This window comes from Perca fluviatilis, chromosome 7 (assembly GCF_010015445.1).
Source record: "Perca fluviatilis chromosome 7, GENO_Pfluv_1.0, whole genome shotgun sequence".
Classification (NCBI taxonomy): domain Eukaryota; kingdom Metazoa; phylum Chordata; class Actinopteri; order Perciformes; family Percidae; genus Perca; species Perca fluviatilis.
Window position 1 is genome coordinate 18,894,835 of NC_053118.1, and position 20,096 is coordinate 18,914,930.

Sequence of the window (20,096 nt, forward strand, 5' to 3'; positions counted from 1 at the left end):
TTACACATTGTCTGTCAATTTGAAAGATAATTTTGCAAGTCAAGAAATTCCCAGTTTGTTGTAAAACTGTTGAAGTAATAGGCGTATACATAATAAGAAAGACTGCACAGCCAAAGGTTGCGTAAGTGACGTTTCACTGAAGCTATGATGCCTGTATTCTGTACTGGGATGTTCTCACACAAGCTACGGGTCTTGCTCGTTCTTTTGCTTCCCAGCTGATAAAAAGACTCTAGATGAAACACATCCATAACCCTCTCTTCATTGCCCGACATTGTAGTTTGTTTTTACTTAGCTTCACTCCACTTTTTAAAGCCCTGGCTTAAAATGACATTAGATTCAGGCAGATACGTTGGTCTCTTGTGATTAGTTGGGGAAAATCAAATCCTCCTCCCCCATGGAAATCGGTTAGAGTGGAGGTAATGTCAGGCTGAATATGGAAACTGAATAGCCTGGATGCCAGCCAAACTTAGCCCCGCCCACAACATTCGAGGTCGGGAAGTTCTAGAATCTGAGTATGACCATGTCAGGCTAGAAACTGAATGTAATGAGTTGACAATTCTGTCTAATATCAGGCAAACAGAATTCATCAGGAGGTAATAATATTTTGGCATATACAGTTCTCACTAACTGTACATTCCTCATGTCAACATTATGCTCTTTAATCGGGCCACTAATTAGTATTGCGTCATTGGAAAGTGATCTAATATTGATTAGGCTTTTCATCAGAAGTTCTGATCTACAGCATTATGTGTAGGTCTAATTACAGTAACTGTAGATTTATGACTTGAAGTGATATTTGAGTGGGCTCGGGAAGAAATGTTCTAATGTTACATACAGTACCATCTTATTTCCAGAGTTGTTTTGGTCATGACGTATGCATTTATATATATATATATATATGATGTAAAATAAATTAAATTAAATTTGGCATGCTGCCCTCCATTTGTCCTGTGTAGTGATGTTTCTATGTCATGAGCATAGTGTAAGCAAACATATGGACTTGTTTCGGAATTTTCTTGCGTGCCAAACCTTACACAATTGAACATAGAAGAAAATATCTGGCGTTCTGAGTGGCAGCAAAGCATGCCCCCAAATTCTAAAGAACTAAGAACTAAATTCTAAATGTATCATTTAAACACACATAGAGTAGTGTCCTTTCCACTTGTCACTTTTGTGGCCAAGGGACATGTGTGAAGTGTTAGTGTGTGCATTGTGTAGTGTTAAACACAAGGTGATTTCCTTTAATTGCTGTGTTCACAGGTTTGACTTGTTGACTTCTCAAGTTATGATTCCATTTTCAGAAGATGTGCTTTCCTTCCAACAGCTATATATTACTGACCTTCCAGTGTGTGTGTGTGTGTGTGTGTGTGTGTGTGTGTGTGTGTGTGTGTGTGTGTGTGTACTGACATTTGGGGGGCTTCTGTGCATACCTTTTTCTGTGTGAGCAGTTATCATCAAGTATTGCTACAAACCAGTGTGATCTCATCTATTCCTCTGAGAAATTAGCATTATACCAACACTTAAATGTCATCTAGCACCATATGGAAAGGATACAGCTAGAGCTGAGGGCTTCACCTTCCAGTAATAGCAAGACTGTTAGTCCCCCACACCACACTCCTCAGCATCTGCTATCCCCTCACTGTCAGTTTAACAATAACCATCAGACCCAGCATCAATGCTGACTCACTGAGGTGTCTAACTGTGTGGGGTCTCTGAGGTAAATGCTAGTCTATGCAGATTCTTCATTCATTCTGCACTAGTGTGTCCCTCAGAACCCACGCATCTTATATGATGTTAGCAATGTTTATCTTTTAATTCATCAAGTAAGCAACACACCTTTGATCTATCTACCAAGCGTTTTAATCTCTGCATACTAAGGGGTTTCATATTGTTCTTTTGTTGAATGAATCAAAGTGTTAGTGAACTAAACACAATGCACGCTCAGACTGTAATGTGATAAAAGTCATGGTTAATATGAGTCGTCCTACATTACCACAGTGGCAGTATAGGTAGCAGTCGACTTCAGAGGAACCACTACCAAGATGACTGATGTGCGCTGAGGCATCAATGACAAACTGTCACTGTACAGCCACAGAGCCTTTTCACAGTAATCTGGGTAAGCAGGACTACCCGTCAGTGTTGTGGTTTGGAAGAAGTGATCCTGTTCAGGGCTAGGGGCTGGGTCTTGACGTTTCGTTGTAATTTGTGGGTGAAGGAAGTGTGAGGCCTACCCACGCTAGTGACAGTCAGGTAAATTGCTGCTTGGGAACTGTGTCAATGCAGCTAATCAGTTGATTTTTGCAGTGGGTTTGATGTTTATGGATGGTTATCAGTAATCACAGCATAAAGTACAGGAATTAGATTTGATTAAAGCAGTCATTTGCTTAGAAATGAAGCCCCACAGCTACAGTACTGTATATCATTACTCATTGCACTACATTAAGTTTAAAGGAAAATACTCATCAGCTACTAACAATGTTACAATGATTTTGAGATTATCATGGGTAGTTAGAAGTGCTACAATGTATGTCTCTGTACAGTACCATTGTTTATAGACTTCTAATGTAAGTTAAATGTTATATCCCCGGCCCCTCATTTACACAACTTAATATGGCCATTAAAACTGAAGGAAACTCATTGAAACATAAAGCCTATATAGTTTATTTTACTTTGTTAAGAGCACTGAGGTGATATGTATCATATGTATCTCTCCTGACATAGGAAGTGAACTTTAATTTTGGCCTCACAGAAATGACACTGTGGCTTAAGGAGTCACTGAAACTCCATACTGAGAACTGAGAGAAAACCTTATCTTACACCTGACCTTTATCTTGATTGCGATTTTATCTTGTAGAAAGTTTTGCTATCAAATGTATTATATTACGTCAATGTCGAACACACAAAAAAGCAGGACTTGTATTTCAGACGTGAACAACAAATCACACTTGTTTTGGCATTTAGTCATGAAACCAATTGTAATTTAGATTGTAATGTGCAAAGGCAATTCTAATATATTCTAAGTGCACTTTAGGTTTCTTTTTCCAAAAAATTCAACTGAGGAGATGCAAGAAAAGAAAAAAAAGATTTTCCAGAATGAGTTAGTCAGACAGTTTCCCTCCTCTTGACTGTGGCTTTTACATCATAGGGTTCATCACACAGGTTACATCATATCATACATCAGTTTTCAATCTCCTGCATGTTGACTCTGTGAGATGGATGAATGAACATCTGCAAATCTGTGAAGAAGTAATTCAATAAGCACAGACACAGTATTTTATGGGTCATTCATTTTTATTACACTATTAATTAGCTTGACTAGTTTTCATTTCTCAGATTGCTTGCAAATACAGTTACACAACAGAGAACATCTTTGCCAAATAGGAATGACTGTCTGCTTATTTGTGGAGCATGTCTTTGGTTAAAGGTCTGAATGAAGATGAAGAACAGCTCTCTCAATGGTGCTATCAACATCCCTAGAATCAATGCGGTATAATTGAAATCAGACAGACAGAATCAATGTCTAACATTTAGCAACCTGTACACAAATTGAGTAATTTGGTTCTACTTGTGCTTAATGCCACTCCTTGTCAATTAGGCAGAGGCCATTATGTCTGTCTATACTTCACATTTCTGAATGTTATAAACTTGTCAATGTTTTCTCATACAAGCTTCTAAATTTACATTACAGGTGAAAAGCATGACCCTTGATCCAACTGATTATTACATAGAAATAAAAAATACAGAATAATTACATCCAAAACACAGCATTGTAAAAGGCAATAATGCAGCAATTAAAATCTCAATAACATTGTTTATATTTCGCCGGGAAGTAAGGGGACAGACCAACAAAGAAGTCCAGAATTTGACAGGACGTACGTACAAATGTGATTTGATTAACTACAGTATACACCATTCTAAGTCTGCTAAATGCTGGTAGGAAACCTTCAGTGGTTTGGGAAACACAGGCAAGCTTATTCTCATCTATGGTTTCAGTAGTATCATTACAAGATCAACTGACTTAAACTGTGAACATACAACGTTTTCATTCACTTACGTAGCTGTACAAATTATACAAGGGCTATGACTTCTCTTCACCTGTCATAACACAACCGCAACCTGCAATTAACCTGCCTAACGAGAAAAACTGAAGATTAATGTTAAATCACACCTCCGATAGTCAAACTCCTTTTTGCTTATTGCAAAGCAAACTTTACAAAAAAAAACCCCACAACTTATAAGTAAACAACTTTTACATTGAATGGACAAATGCAGGGTTTTAAAGAAAACTTCCACCAGTAAAAAATAAATAAAATATGAACTAATTTTGGTATGGATTATCTCTACTATAGCATAGTTACGTAAAGACTGATAAACAAAAAGCAAAATCCCACAATGTGAACTTCCTTAACCAAGATGTTCTGATAGAAGTGGCTAAAGGAAATTCTACCTGACACACTAAGCAGTTAACAATCAGCCAGAAAAAAAGGGGCAATCCCTTTCTTCTTTACCTACAGGGTACTATGTTGATCATACATATGACAAACTACAATGAGTCATTCAGTGAAAAGCTATTTAAGAAGAGAGTAACTTAAATATAGCATCTATAGAGTACTAACATTTAATGTTGTTGAGTCCAAAATTGTCAAACTGGGAGATTTAAAGACATACAACATGTTTTACTACTATCATGCCTGAGTGTGGTCTTACTACACACACTGACACTTCACATCACTATAGCTGTGGCTTTTACACTCCGCTGCTCTGTGCATTATAACACGCCTAAGCATCTGCCAAATGTGAAAATGAACAGGCTGCTACAGGAAGTGATGAGAAGGACGCCACGCATGTATTCTGTCTGTTGGATGTGTTGAACTTCACTACTCCTATTAGGTCTATTAGGTCTAGGAATGATGCATTACTGAAAAAGAAGATGGAATCTCAATGTCTACCTTAAATACATTCAGAAAGTTACTGTGTCGTTGTCTTGTGCTGGTTTTTACAACAGTCCGTTTTCAATCAGCCATGTTAGGAAAATGTTTCTCCTTCTCGCAACAGCACAATGTACTAGTTTTATGTATTATTCCATAACATCGATGCAAATTAATCATAGAAATGTCTACATCTAGTAGTATGTATTTCTTACGTTATTTACAGTGTCCATTTTGAACGGTGAAATTTCCAACTTTTCAAAAGCAATGACAAGAACAGCACAAATAAATACAGCAGTATCATACACCAAGTTGTCATGCTTTCATTAACATAACAGACTTCTGATTATTCTGTTTACAGTTATTTAGGTAGCAGTACAAATAAAATAAACTCATTCACTGACTAAAATAGCTAAATGGAATATTTGGTATATTTGGCCAAATAATTAATAATAATAATGAGAGCAGATCCTTACAATTAAAAAATATTGTTTTTGTACCAGAACATAGTTCTGTATGTTTTAAAATGAAAACCTAAATGTCTCACACATTCAAAGTAAACACCGCCACATCCTCACTTAATGTTCATGTCTTAATATTAGAGGTATTGTCCAATGTTACAGTAGCTCATGGAGATAAGGACAGCTTGACAAGAACTTTGTAATTGCCCTTTTATCACTGAGTGGGTTTCAAATTGAGAATTACACCATCATTTAACTAGGCTGTCACTCACACTCATTTACACAGAAACATCATATCTGCGGTACAATTTGAACGAAAGAGTCTACTACTAAAAAATAAATACTATAAAGCATTATGTACCGTTCAACTTCACATCTAGTGAGGAGCAATGGGTCAAGTCATGCCACTGGGATGGTTTTCCTGTCTATGAGGTGAATGTTTTCAGGATTATGAAACGCTGTGGCATTATATATATGTGGCATATGTTATTATTCACATTCTAGTAGTGATGACAGGTTGTTGTTGGTCATTTACAATAGGTTCCCCTAACTTATTCAGTTATTTCATGTTTGCAACATATCATAAATCCGTCAAAGGGAGTGTAGCTGGGACACCACTGTAAGGAAGAGTGGGGGTGCTGGGGGAGGGGGACGACAAAACAAGTGGTCAGGCATGACTTGTTGGCAGCCCCAGTACCTCAGTTCATCTGTTCAAAGAATTTGTAGGTAGGGTTTTCATAGCCATGGTTTTGCATTTTGTTGAGCTGTCGTTCCTCTGGCGTCAGCATAGGGTCAACCTGCTGCGAGACACACAAAAACTCTAATTATTACACACTAGAGACAAATTTACGAGCAAGCACTATACCATCAACTGAGATGTGAATACATTGTTTATTGTTTAAGAATCTGCCACGGCTTCTGGGCCTGGGAGAGCCCACAAGCCTTCTTATATATAGTATTTAATCACCAACTACCATAAATTAATAATTTGGCATTTTGGGTAATGTGCTTATTTGTTTTCTTGCCTAGAGTTAGATGAAAAGATCAATACCACTCTCATATCTGTACTGTAAGTATGTAGCTGGAGCCAACAGTCGGTTAGCTTAGCTTTACATAAAGACTGGAAACATGGGGAAACAGCTAGCCTGGCTTTGTCCACAGGTAAGAAAATCTGCCAACCAGCACCTCTAAATCTCAATAATTAATACGTTACATCCACGTTAGTTAATCCATAGAAAAACTTGTAATTGTATTAAAGGTCCCATGACATGGTGCTCTTTGGATGCTTAGGCCTTAGGGGTCTCCTAATACTGTATCTGAAGTCTCTTTCCCGAAATTCAGCCTTGGTGCAGAATTACCACAATGAGCTTCCTTAGAATGTGCCATTTCTTTGTCTGTAGCTATTGAGGAGGAGGGGGGGAGTGGGGGTGTGGCCTTGACCAACTGCCACTTTGCTCGTTTGAAAGCCATGATGTCTTTCTCATTGGGTGGGCCAAATTCTCTGGGCGGGCAAAGCAGAGAAAGGGGAGGTAACCTTGCTCCTTATGACCTCATAAGGAGCAAGATTCCAGATCAGCCCATCTGAGCTTTCATTTTCTCAAAGACAGAGCAGGATACCCAGGGCTCGGTTTACACCTATCGCCATTTCTAGCCACTGGGGGACCATAGGAAGGCTAGGGGGACGCATATTAATGTTAAAAAACCTCATAAAGTAAAATTTTCATGCCATGGACCTTTAAAGTGTAAAATGACAATTCACCGTTTTACGGGGGGTTATGTGCTTGGTGCTGGAAGAGTAATTCTTTTTGTATTTATATCTTTGGCCAGAACCAGGATAGCTGTTTTGCAATCTTTCCAGTCTTTATGCTATGCTACTGTATGCTAACTGGCTGCTGGCTGTAGCTTCATATTTACCGTGCAGTTGTCTCAGTGGTATTTATTAAGATTCTTGCAACCAAAGCGAATAAGCATATTTTCCGAAATGTCGAACTATTCCTTTAAACGTACAATATGTAATTTTCTGCCACTATGGGGTCTCCCAATCGAACTAGGGATTGATATTGAAATATCATTTCAATAAATAAAAAAAAAACTTGCTGTGTGGCAGAAACAAATGATTACTGTTACTGAGTATACGTGACATTGTATGATTTACAATTACTCCCAAATGTATCATCTGGTGTTCCCGGCGTTCCCTGTGTTTTGACGGAAGTTAGCGCAGCTAGAGTGGTCACAGGTTATACTGTATGACACATTCTGTGTCACTGATTAAAATGAAAGATTTCTCTGGGTTTGAACATTGTTGGAAACATCTGGGATAATGTACACAAGTAAATACAGGTATAGGTATAGCCATTTTTAGACATTCTAATGCAAACATATTACATATTATATCGTTAAGACTGCTTTTGGCTTAAATAAAAAGGCCTATCTAGGATCGTACCTCTACGATGCCATGACTGATAGTGCCATATGGCTTTCTGCGCACCAGCAGCAAGCTGATTACCATCACCATGGCAATTGCCACGGCCACCACGAGCAACCCTACAATGGCGCCACGGTTAAACGTCTCCAAGGCGTCGGGTTGCTGTGAAAAGAGAGAAATGTGCAGTGAGACATTAAAAAAGCAACATGTACTGTAGGGACAATATGAACGAAGTCATTTTAATTTGAATTCATGCAAATTTCTTCACTTGTTTTTGAACACAGGAACATAATGATTCTCATACTAGCCCTTACCAGTTCGTCTCTTTCGATCTCAGGAGGCTTGTTGACTACCTGCTTGAGCTCCACAGAGGTGTTGATCTAAGAGGACAGGGAATGTGTAAGAATACAAATACATACAAAACACAAAGCACATATTTCTGGGTCTAAGCATAGTGTTTATTAAACTGAAATGGAGTCTATTTGAAATATCACCAGCCTTTCAGAATGGCCAAAATGATCATCGTCATTACCTTTTCCTCATATTCATAAGTAGGGCCTCTCTCAGATGTGGTATAGTCATATTCATCGACTGCAGACACTAAGGATGGAGACAAAAACATGTAGATGTGAGCAAAAGTAAAAGTAAGTACACTGCAATCATTGTAAACAGAAAGGAAGCCATGCTTTTAATGACACCAAATACCAGCTCACCTTTCTTATTAGACTGCAGTTCTTTAGAGAAAAAAAGAGTGAAAAAAGCATTATAAACAACAGCAGCCTGGCGTTTTTACACCTCACTTACACAATTAGGACGGACTTAAGGATGTTGAATTTGTATGGTAGTATGTGGATGTATATACCAATGCGCGGAGGATAAGGCCTGTTCTGGAAGGCTCTCTCCTCTTCCTCTTCATCATCCTTTTCCTCCTCGCTCTCAGCCGGCAGAAGCTCCTCAGTCGTGCGGGTCTCGGAGAAGGAGGTGGTCATGAGCTCACTGATGTCTCCTCTTTCTGCCTTGACCAGCTCCTCTACAGGTGGCACATAAAGAAAAAAAAAACAAAGTCATCAACACGTTCACACACAGGGGTCTGCAGATTTGAAAACTGAAAATAAAGGATATAATGATGGATAATGGTAGTTAAAGCTTACGGATATCATTGTGCAGCTCCTCAGCCAAGGTAGGGTCCTTGTACAGCAGCGCAAGACTCTGGTTCATCCTCTCTTCAATTACATGGAGATGTGTGTACACCTGCAAAAAAAACTATTTATTAACTTATCCGCAACACGTACGAGCTCTTCAGCACACGATGTTCTGTACATTTCATGGTCAGCAGAAAGCAGCCTTGCATCTCAAAAGCATGGGTGTGGATAAAAAAGCCTCTTGGAAGCAGATACCTCACACACTCTCAGACACACACACATACGCACACACATACGCGCACACACACACACACACACACACACACACACACACACACACACACACACACACACACACACACACACCTGGAATTTCATCTGCTCAGCCTTCTGGGGGTCGACAGCCACAATATGCTGGTAATGCCTGAGTGTGTGTCTGCGGTCCTTCTGCTCTGCGTTCATGTATCGCTTCAGAGCCTGCAGCACGCGCTCTGGCTGGAAGACAGAGTTGAAGGAGGACAGAGTCAGGATATGCCAGAGAGTAAGATAAAAGGTACCACAGAGAAATAATCTAAAGCAGATTTGTGATTGTTGGCAGGTTTTACTTTCTATATGTGCTGTTTTTCTCCCCTCCTCAGCACTCCATGACGGACTTACCTGAGGGGGATCAGACTGTACAGCAGTGAGGTAGTTCTCCAGGGCCAGGCGGCGGTTGTTGTTAAGTATGGCCTCCACTCTGGCAAGATGAGTCTCCACCAGCCTCTGTCTCTCTCCAGCGACCTGTTCCTCCAGCGTTTGCAGCACAGACTGGAAGTGCTTATAGAGGAAAGATGAGGGAGTAGATGCAAGGGTGAGTAAAGCTGGTGTTACACTGCCACAGGATAACATAAACCATTGAATAAACCCAATGCAGCAGGTTGACAAATGTCTGCTTACCTCATTCAGGGCCTGTCGATCTGACTTTGGCAGATTCTTTGACTGGTTGTCTGCCTCTGCCCATTCCTTCATGATCTAAGGAATTATAAAGACATGACACCAGTTTATTGCTATAAAAGCATCACATACACTATCATAGTATGAAATGGGGTATAACCTGTACAAATAGCACACTGACAGAGGCACGCAACAGGATATATATTTTTGGCTCTACCGTTTGTTTTGCTATAGACTGTGTGTAAGTTGTCACATCGCATAAAGTGCACACAAGCAACTCTGCCTGTTAACTGGTGCACCGGTTAAAAACGTCACTTCATTCAAATTTTTTGACATGGTTTGGTTTTAAAAACTTGGCTAAAAGGGAGAATTCAACTATTTGGGAAATTCACTTATTCGCTGTCATGCTGCGAGTGAGATGAGAAGATTGATACCACTCTCATGCAAATGTGAAGTGTAAAAATAACAAGTTAAGTTTTTCACAGAAAACAAATAAGGGTATTTCCCAAAAATTTTGAACTATTCTTTCAAAAAAGTGGGGCATTAGTTGCCACAACAACAACGCCTTTGATCAACTCTATCACCACAACAACAACTGCTGGTTACAATGAATGTTAAAAATAAAAATAAAAACTATGATGCAGATATCATTGTCGGACTTACTAAGTTGTCCTTTTTTATATAGAAAGCCAGTTATGAAAGAACAGTAAATACATCTGTGCATCTGTAAAGACGTGGTGCTTATCGAAACTGTTGAGCGAGATGGCTTGACTGCAGTGAGGAAAATACGGTATTTGTGGTAAAACCACAAATCAAAAAGACAATCTTGAAGTTGTACAGCTGCTGTTTTGAGATTGTGTGCATGTATGATACACACATGCACGCAAACATAGATGTGCAGTGTGATACGCTCTTAACTTACATAATGTGCTGTGAAAGCTCTACCTCTATGACCACTGCAAAGTATATTATTGGTTTATTGATAAAAACTTTAACTCCTGGCAATAAATGGTTACTAAGAGTCTTATGCTGCACTGAAATCACATTCTATTGAAATTATGAGAGGATTCATTATACATGGTAATATATACGGTCCACTGTCGATAATATAAATTTTAGGCCGCACCACTCAGCTCTGTTTCTTAGCGCTGTATGTGACATTTCTATTATTCTTTATCTGCTTCCCTGAATACACAAAACATGTGTAAGTCGGTGACCAGTCATTCTAAGAGTAAGATTAGAAAATGAGAGCAATGGAACAGCCAGTCTCAGTCCGACCTGCCAGCCAACAAACTATTAGCCTGTTCTTAGCTCTGTGAAAGTCACCTCATTGATGCGCTTCATTCTGCGCTCTTCCAGGTCTGTTTTGGCACGCAGGAAGTTGGCATGCTCAGTGTCATCCACTGGCTTCTCGAAATAAACATCAACGCCATCTGTGGGCCGAGGTGTAGTCACTAGATGGGAGAGACAGAAAACAGAGGTTATTACTGTCACACAGATCGCAAGAGCCAGAGAGCAATTCTCCTGTAATTAAAAGAACAGCCCTGGTCAAAATGTGACAGGGTGTGCACTGAGAAAGTAGCAAGAGAGAGAGAGAGGGCAATTTTACACTATAATTTGAGGAAAGGGAAAAATTAAACAAGCAACAATGTGCAACTACATCTGCTGTGTCCTGGAGAGAATTTTGACTGAAGATAATTACTTTTTTATAACGTCAGCAGAGTACCAGGGAAAGCATCGCTTTGTGCAACACACAAGAATAATCATTACTATAGATTCTCTGGCATTCAACTAATCCCCAATATTGGAAAGCAATTTACAAGATTATTAAACGTAATCCATGATATGTTTGTGATGAAGAAATTGGAATTTGCGTTGAGACTTCAAGTAAACTGAATTAGTTACAGCACATAAGTTCCACTTGTTTTAATGGAAATATATTATTTATTATATACGCAGCAGTACTGTTGCATTACATTTTTACATCTATTACTTACATACTGTTGACATTTTCATGTACAGTGATAGAAAACAATTATCTGCTGTATTACATGTATACAAAAGAGAGAGTAGCATGAGGGTTTGTACTTTTTGTATGGTAGGGTTTAATAATACTTTCAGCAAAAATAAACCTGACAGCATCAGAACACACCCAACCCAAGACGGACTGACAAAGTATCAACAGAACAGGCTCTGGCTTTTCTTTTACGTAATTGCTTACACTGTTTCCCACATAGACAGTGAGCACTGTCATGGTTTACCATCCTGAGTTTGTTCTTAGTCAAGTTCATGTGTTTAGTGGTCAACTGCTCCATTTCCTGTGCACAGCAGCTCTCCGCTGAGGCCTGGAGGTTGTTGTGGGTGTGAATGCGTGATATGCACCAGATCTACATGACGCACACAGGCCGTGAGGTCAGTGGTCAGTATAAACTCACCAGAGGCTGAACTGGAAAGAATTAAGCAGCAAGTACAGCTCCCATATATATATTTAGACAGAGAGGCTTGTTTGCATGCGTGCATACGGGGAGTATGGCCATATGTGTTGGACGAAAACAGAGCTATCCTTCCATTACTAAACACTCCCAGGAGTGAGACTATTGCTGGCCGCAGCTACTAAACAGTCACTGCAGGCCAAGACTTTTTACAAACGCTTTAACAGAATAAATTAGGGACACTCACAGATGTCTCCCTTCATCAGAGGTGCAGAGGTGGTGGGTTTATGGCTTTTCTTGTAGTAGAAAGAGTCCAGATAGTCTGATGTCTGGTAGGGGCCTGAGTCAATGGGGTATTCATACTCCTCTGGATCTTTAACAGGTATGGCCTCCTCTTCCTCTTCTTCTTCTTCTTCTACCTCCTCCTCATCAACTTCCTCCTCCTCCTCTTCCTCTTCCTCCTCCCCCTCCTCTTCCACCACTTCATCATCCTCCTCTTCCATATCGGCCTCGTCCACATCTGTGTCAGGAGAGGGGCTCGGAGTGGGGGCTGTCACTTTGGTGCTGTGGAGAAGTGGAACAGTCATTAGTCTGATGAACATTAACACACACTCGCTCATCCTCGGACATCTCCGTGTGGTCAAGCTGAATCATCTTACACAGAGTTGAGTTTTTCACTGGTCTGGGATGTGAGAGTCTGCGGACCAGCGGGGACTTCTCTTTCCTCCGTCTCTCCTTTACCGCCTGAACTGCCTCGGCCTGGGCAGCACACATACTCGACCCCGCGGAAATGGTCTCCACACGGCAACAGCATCCCGTAGCTGTGGAGCTCCAGATTGTCTGCAGTGCATTCCTGAGAGGGAGGCAATCAATTCCACTAAGTTGAAAACACAATGTGTATTGAGTTTTGGAATTTATATTTCTATGTTAAAGTTGAATAAAATACTGCAAATTCTAAATATAGCAAGACAGAATTCTGAGTTTCTCCTGTGGGAATATAAAAAGTTGACAGGAGGTGATAATGAGGGAGAATTACAGGTTGAACTCTGCCACCATCAGAATGATCTTTAAAAAAAACTCATGTAGGCGTACTGTCAAAAAGTATGACGTGATACACAACACACCACTGGGCAGACTTGTCTAGTCTAGTCTGACTCTGTTATTGCTGTTCGGGCTGGCTACAGAAGAAGTTTTAAATCTGCACTGGAAAGTTCATTGTGTACATGAAAATGCCCCCAGTGGAAAGAATCACCCTGATCCTTTAACGTGGCTTGAAAACTTTTGTTTTTCTTACTCACAGGTCATCATTCTACAACTGGAAACATGATGTTGATCTGCCCTTCTCACCTCCTTAGCAATGTTGTGCCAGTACACGTAACTCTCACAAGCATCCATCTGCTCCTGGTGGAGGAAACGGCATCGGTCGGGCACCAGCAGGGCCTCGCTCACATACTCGCCCTCTGCAGCACAATTGAAGAAAAAAGTATAAGATGATTTAAAGCAGTGGGAGTATTTTAAGTGCGTAAAAAGAGTATATACGTGAATAAACACAAGCTGAGCGATACACAGATTACATGACACAAGTAGATACATTGTGGACTAGAATAGATAAGCTAGAGTGCATAAATTAGGACAGACAGAAGGCATATATGTATAACGTACAAGCACTTTGAGCAGACTAACTGCAGCTACGGTAGCAAGTCAAGGATATCAAGTAAAAATGTGCTTTGCTAAAAATGAATAATAAAACATGTATTATAGAGATCATAAATGCAGATGACTTATTTGTTTTATACAACAGACCATACAGAAATGAACAAGAGGTTTAATAGTTTATATCCAATTAAAAGCTGTTCTTCATACAGCACTAATACTACACGCTGGTCTTTAGGGCTCATGCATAAAGGAATGTTTTGACCCATCAGGCAGTTCAGCAGAAATCAAACAAGCTAGAGCCAGTTCTACAATGCTGTTCGAAAGAATCAAAGTGCTTCATGAATCCAGGGTGACTTACTGTTTATTACTCACTCAGTCATTCTCTCATCCATTGTAGGCCTATCTGCCCCCCTAGTGGCTTATATCAGACAGCCTTGTCTGCAATACTGTAAAACTGCACATCCTGCTTTGTATCACCGCCTATCGACAGTTCTAATAGTAACCCAATTAGAAAGCTGTGACGTTGGCAAGCATGCTTATCATGTTAGCATATACACTATTTGCATGGGCATGAGCTAATTGATGTATTTTTCTGCTTTGATTCATGATGTCACACTTTATTTTCTTTAATATACTGTATTTTGTTGTATCTTAGGTCCCAATAAAACGCAATGCTATAGGCTGTGTAGTGTTTAAGGGAATCTCCTATATCTCAAAAGGATGTGTTGTTGATTACTATAAAATGTATACTATTGTGGCCTGGCCTATTCTATCTGTGCAATAAACCCAGAGAAGGAGCAGCTCAACTTGGGAAATATGCTCATTGGCTTTCTTATCAATAGTTAAATCAGAAGATCGATATAACTAAGCAAACCAGATGTTACATGTTATTACTTGTTAAATTCGTACAAACACTGTAATGGAAAAATTAGTTTTTACACATTTTAGTTACTGAGCTGAAGAGGAGCCAGGCAAGCTGTTTCCAGTCTTGATACTAAGATGCTGCTGGCTGTATTCACTAGTGCAGTGCCCGTTTGAAGCGCGTGCCTGTTCGGAACAGGCCGATTGCTTGGTTCCCAGTATTTCTTTTCACAACTTTTAACAGACAGATGTGAGAGTGATGTCAATCTTCTCATCTACCTCTGCAAGAAAGCGAATATGCATGTTTCCCAAAATATTCAGCTATTCCATAGGGGTGTCCTGTTGGTCTAGTGGTCAAAGACGCATAACTGCAATAATCCTGGTTTGAATTTGGTTTTCCCCCTGTCTTTATTTCCACGTTACCTTTCTGTTTCCACTGTCTACTATCAAATAAAGGCCAAAAGCTTAAAATATTACTGAGACAGGTGGTATGATCTCAAGCACACAGTCAATCTAGAAATATAAAATAGGAAATCTAAACTCGTGTATTCTTGTTAGTGTAATTATCTAATGGCAGTCCAGTGTGTGGTTCTTACCTAGACAGCGGTAGGGCAGGACTATGAAGGGGTGTGTCTGGCAGTGGCCCCAACCTTTCTTACACCAGGCGGGGATGGTGACAGGTCTTTTTGACTCCTCTATATGGGAGATCGGAAGTGCTGGGTACATCTGGACATACAGGTACATGCAGAGATGACAAGAGACACAGAAACAGATAGATGGATGGACAGAACAGAGGGTTTTAAGACAAGAGGAGCAGTGGACAGGGGAAAAAATGGTTAGAGAAGAGGTTCAGGAATTGGTTGAGAGGGGGAGAATAAAAGTAGCATGATCCGGGGAGAGGAGGAAGGAGAGCACAGTCAGTGGGGAGAACGCTAACAAGGGAGAGTCATGCAACATATTCTCTAAATACTTATACAAAGCTGTGTAAGGCCTTCATCTGAAGCCACATTGGACATGGCATTCTGAAGTTATTTATAACATTTTTGTTTTTTAATATTTCCAATTTCACATCTGACTACTTACACTTAAAATTGAGGCCCATAATTTGAAACTTGTGAGGTTTAGTGGTGAGAGAAATGTAGCTGGCACAGAGTCTGAATGCACACTAAAAATGCTTTCATCACAAATGTCAAGGAAAACAGGGAGGCTTTTGTGTAAAAGCCATCACAGATGCATAATGTGTCTGCTAATCACATTACAGTCCATTCAGGCTCGTGGCTGCTGCTCTCTGTAGCAGCTATGTCTACTCTGACCTCCAGATGGCGCTTGGTTGCCTTACTGTTGCACTTCAAATAAATGTGGAGTGTATGGAGAGTATGTGTACCATTGATTACTTTACAGTAGGTAGATGTTAAAGAGTACACATATCAGGTAACAAGAGGAGGAAAAGTGGATGGTGCTACAAATGAAATATTGAAATATTCCAACAGGCCACCATCACTTTACTATATATGGTTAAATATATAGATTTATAGGACAGGTGTTAAAAAAAAAGCAAATTAGAAAATAAGAAAATCAAATTTACTAGATTTTTCTAAGCCTTCTACAGTGTTGATTTAATGCAACATTCTTTCAAAACCAGCTCTTTGCCATTAAGGATGATTCTGCTGTTGTTAAAAGCATTGATCCAGACTGGTGTTCATTGCACTTGTTCAGGTTTATGGTATTTCCCTTGCAAGTTTCAGGACCCTACCTCTTGACAGTAGGATAGGATTTCACCAGGCTCTTTGAAGCAGCCCGGACGGCCCTGAGGATCCGGCTCCCACTGGCCAGTCTGTAGGTTCATGTGCAGCAGCTGACGGCCACAGAACATGGCAATCTGCGGCTCTGCCACCTGGAGGCCTGGCCCGTTCACCTCGGTCATGGCTAGAGCCTAAAAAGCATGGGGGGGAGACAAGGGAGGTGAGGAGGAGTCGATACAAACACAATGGCAGATAATATTGTGTTTGAAGCTGATCCAGGGCGGGTAGACCACAGATAATTCCTAAATGCACTCCAGCACTATCCAACATTCGACCCCAAGTGTAAACCAGGGTGCAAGACTGAGTGAGTGTAAGATCGAAACAGAGAGGCGAGAATGTAGAGGAAGGAAGTAGAAGCTAATGCACAGGAGAATTGAGTGCACACTGCAAGCTTTAACAGAATATTGGAAAACCTAAAAATTCAGGAAAGATCCATAGAAGACTCCCTGTTGAAATAACCCTGAAGTGAATGACAAGAAGAGCCAATAAAAGGCCTGAGTTATTGACTGGTGGCATATGCTCACTGTTTGCTGACAGCAGAGACAGCTGACAAAAGGAATGGATGGTAGATGAAAAGGAAGGTGTACAGCAAAAATATACAAGAGTATGTAAAATATTCCCCCCAACCCCCCTCCCCTTCCCCTTCTCCAGCGGCCTTATAGGATGTTGTTATTGATCGTGGGATATGTTGCCTCTGCCTGGGGGAGGGAAGAAACAGCAGCTAGGGTTGGGAGTCAGGTGTTAATACAAGCTCATTGGCCCGGGGGCCCCCCCCCCCCCCACCCCCCCCCCCCGGCCCCGCCCCCCCCCCCCCCCGAGGAATAAAGGAGGGGAGGGGTTAGGCAGGAGGAGGAAAACAGCACTAACAAGGACTTCATCTGACCTAACAGACAAAACTGTTTTTTTAGAAAGAAGGACGGCAGCAAGCCTTCAAAAATCATGAGAAAGTCCAAAAGTATATTATGTTGGATGTCTGAGTCATCTCTGGTGCAAACATGAGTTGTTTACCAAACACATGCACAGTCCGCTGGAGGTCCCTTAGCGCAAGTAAAAGATGTGGGTTTCTCAGTGCATCACTTGACAGTAACATTCATGGTAGAGAGCATGCAATAATGTTTACTGTCCAACCTCCCAACTCCTCAAAAAGGCATCCCGCGCCCCGGAGCCTATGTAAAGCGCATATCCTTTCATCTGCGCTGACAGACAGAGAGATAGACACACTGATGACAGACAAGGCGAGCGACGCTGAGCCAATTAGAAGGAAGTTACCCAAAGGGAAGAAATGGAGGAGATAAAATATGGGAGAGTGACGCCTGATCAAAGGGAAGCCCTGCTTTGGCCGACCGGAGCTCAAGTGTTTGAAGTCCTAATTAAAATTCATACAGAATAAAATAAATATATAAAACCCTTTGAGTAAATGTACAATAAATATAAAAGGCCCTGAGCAGTCTATGCATTATAATTACGCTAAGAGGAGGTTGTGTTTCTGCATGTCCTAGCAGATTTCTTACAAATTACGGATCTACTTTTCATTACTGCTGACCATTTCTCAAAGCATAGCAGAGTTTTTTAGATTTATGAATGCATTTTCCTACGTTATAGGCTTTTTCCAATTCATTTTAATATTGTTTGAACATAAATTGCCAGTGGATGATGAGCAAATGTAGCCTGACAAGCCAGACCCGCATCAAGATGTTGGGTCTGTGAACTTACCATTGGCAGGGCTCAATCCGAGGGGTTGTCTGTCAAATTCCCACTGCATGCAATAGGATAGCGCTACAACCAAGCAGAGCAACGAAGAAGGTAGCGGAGCTAGTTCATAGATTAAACTTTTGCTGTATCCGGTCGGCAAAACTCCGAACACATCTTCCTTTTTTAAGAATGACTTCAGTACCGTTCTATGTTCTTTTCTCAAAGAAAAGCTTAACTCAAAAGTTTTTACCTGTCAATACAGAACGAGATATTCTGTAGCCTATTTTGCCGTCAATACTGCCGACGTTGTCTTTGCTGTAATCAAATCAGTATATATTTATGTTTAACATGAAGTATATTACTGCTTGAGTGCAGTTTATCAATGGGAAACATACATGTGTACAGACAAGACTAGCAGCAGCAGCGCCACGTCAGACACGTTTCTGGTGTGCAAAGACATAGAAAACGCCACGCAACTGACACGCAACAGAAACGCCACGCTCACGCCATGCAGCCAGTGTGTGGTCGGCCTTAAGCTTTGGCTGTCAGCACTTGCTGGCAACTTGAGTGTGATTGATTATCCATCTCAAGCAAGTTTCAAGTTAACGATCACCCCACAGTTAAATGAATGAAAACAATGGCTGCTTAGAAGGTATGGAAAACATTTAAAAATCTAAAATAACTAAACATTTGGTTTGGAAAACAAACTCTTATTTGTAGTTCATATGATATTTATATCAAATTTAATGTGTGTTATCCTACAAATTTTCAGCAGCATGAGCGATCTTTGCGCCTGTGCAGTGCTCAACCTGTTTAGGCTACGAATCTACTTGGTTAAGTTTAGGAAAAGATCGTGGTTATGGTTAAAATAAGTTTGTTTGTTACATTACTTACATATATGAAGTTAGTTAAGTACATAAGTTACGTAGCAAAAGTAAGGTAAAATAAGTCAATGGTGACTTTTTCTTTCACACAGACACAAACAGCATACTTCTGGGTGGGAGTCCTGTGAGTTTTTTGACCCATCCGTCTACCTTGACCTCCTCCCTAAGGGACTTTGTCACTTTATAAACTATGTTGCCTGACTTCCTCCTTATAGGCAATCCTGCACATCCTGGCTCACGATTACATGGTTTATATACAAATTAAATTCTGCATTACTTTTTTTTTTTAGGTATAAGTTAGTTATTGACAGTGCTGAATTTGAGCTTTTTATTGTTTAAGAGTATTGTTGGATGAGCACAAGAAAACACTGCTGAAACTGCTGATCTAATGTCTAAATAGATATATCTCTTTGACTCAGGGAAGGTCAGTGCCACGAAAAAAAGAGAAGAAAAATACTTCCGGATATTTGAGAAGATAACCTGGCAGCTCCCCCCTGGTCCAGCTCTCTCATTCTGCCTGCTCTCCACTACTGCACTTGCAGAAAATCAATGCTGAGCGACTGCAACTGTATCGCCACGTTCCCCCCAATCAATAGCAGTCCATCAGGAGACTGAGGCCCTGACCTCCATGCAAGGCCGCACACCCAGCCTCCAGCCTGATCTGGAACCAGATTAGATCTCCCTCTTGTGATAACCCATAATAAGAAATAGTGTTTTATGATGTACACTTCTTTTGGTCTTCTATGATCACTCCTTCACCACACTCTGGTCACCACCACACACAGCTACAGCATCCCATAAACCTCGCTCAGGGGCTGACATCACATAGACTCAGTCTGCTCTGTTGTGTAAATGCCACACGGTGCCTTTGTACAGTATG

General features: G+C 40.6%; 1 protein-coding gene across 2 annotated transcripts in view; it reads right to left on the bottom strand.

Moving 5' to 3' along the window:
* Nucleotides 1-3,272: 3,272 nt before the first annotated feature.
* Nucleotides 3,273-20,096, bottom strand: part of aplp1 (amyloid beta (A4) precursor-like protein 1) — a 34,061-nt gene continuing 17,237 nt past the window's right edge. Inside the window, exons 2-17 of one of the 2 annotated variants that reach the window (XM_039805435.1) lie at nucleotides 16,592-16,771; nucleotides 15,435-15,564; nucleotides 13,669-13,781; nucleotides 12,981-13,174; nucleotides 12,569-12,885; nucleotides 11,216-11,343; nucleotides 9,893-9,967; nucleotides 9,614-9,772; nucleotides 9,323-9,451; nucleotides 8,966-9,065; nucleotides 8,677-8,844; nucleotides 8,528-8,548; nucleotides 8,347-8,414; nucleotides 8,129-8,194; nucleotides 7,833-7,976; nucleotides 3,273-6,186 (exon numbers count right to left, since the gene is read on the bottom strand). In XM_039805435.1, coding sequence (XP_039661369.1) covers nucleotides 6,088-6,186; nucleotides 7,833-7,976; nucleotides 8,129-8,194; nucleotides 8,347-8,414; nucleotides 8,528-8,548; nucleotides 8,677-8,844; nucleotides 8,966-9,065; nucleotides 9,323-9,451; nucleotides 9,614-9,772; nucleotides 9,893-9,967; nucleotides 11,216-11,343; nucleotides 12,569-12,885; nucleotides 12,981-13,174; nucleotides 13,669-13,781; nucleotides 15,435-15,564; nucleotides 16,592-16,771 — 2,091 coding nt within the window. In that variant the 3' untranslated portion in view covers nucleotides 3,273-6,087. Of the gene's footprint in view, nucleotides 6,190-7,832; nucleotides 7,977-8,128; nucleotides 8,195-8,346; nucleotides 8,415-8,527; nucleotides 8,549-8,676; nucleotides 8,845-8,965; nucleotides 9,066-9,322; nucleotides 9,452-9,613; nucleotides 9,773-9,892; nucleotides 9,968-11,215; nucleotides 11,344-12,568; nucleotides 12,886-12,980; nucleotides 13,175-13,668; nucleotides 13,782-15,434; nucleotides 15,565-16,591; nucleotides 16,772-20,096 lie in introns of both variants that reach the window. The other variant, XM_039805434.1, reaches the window with a different exon arrangement.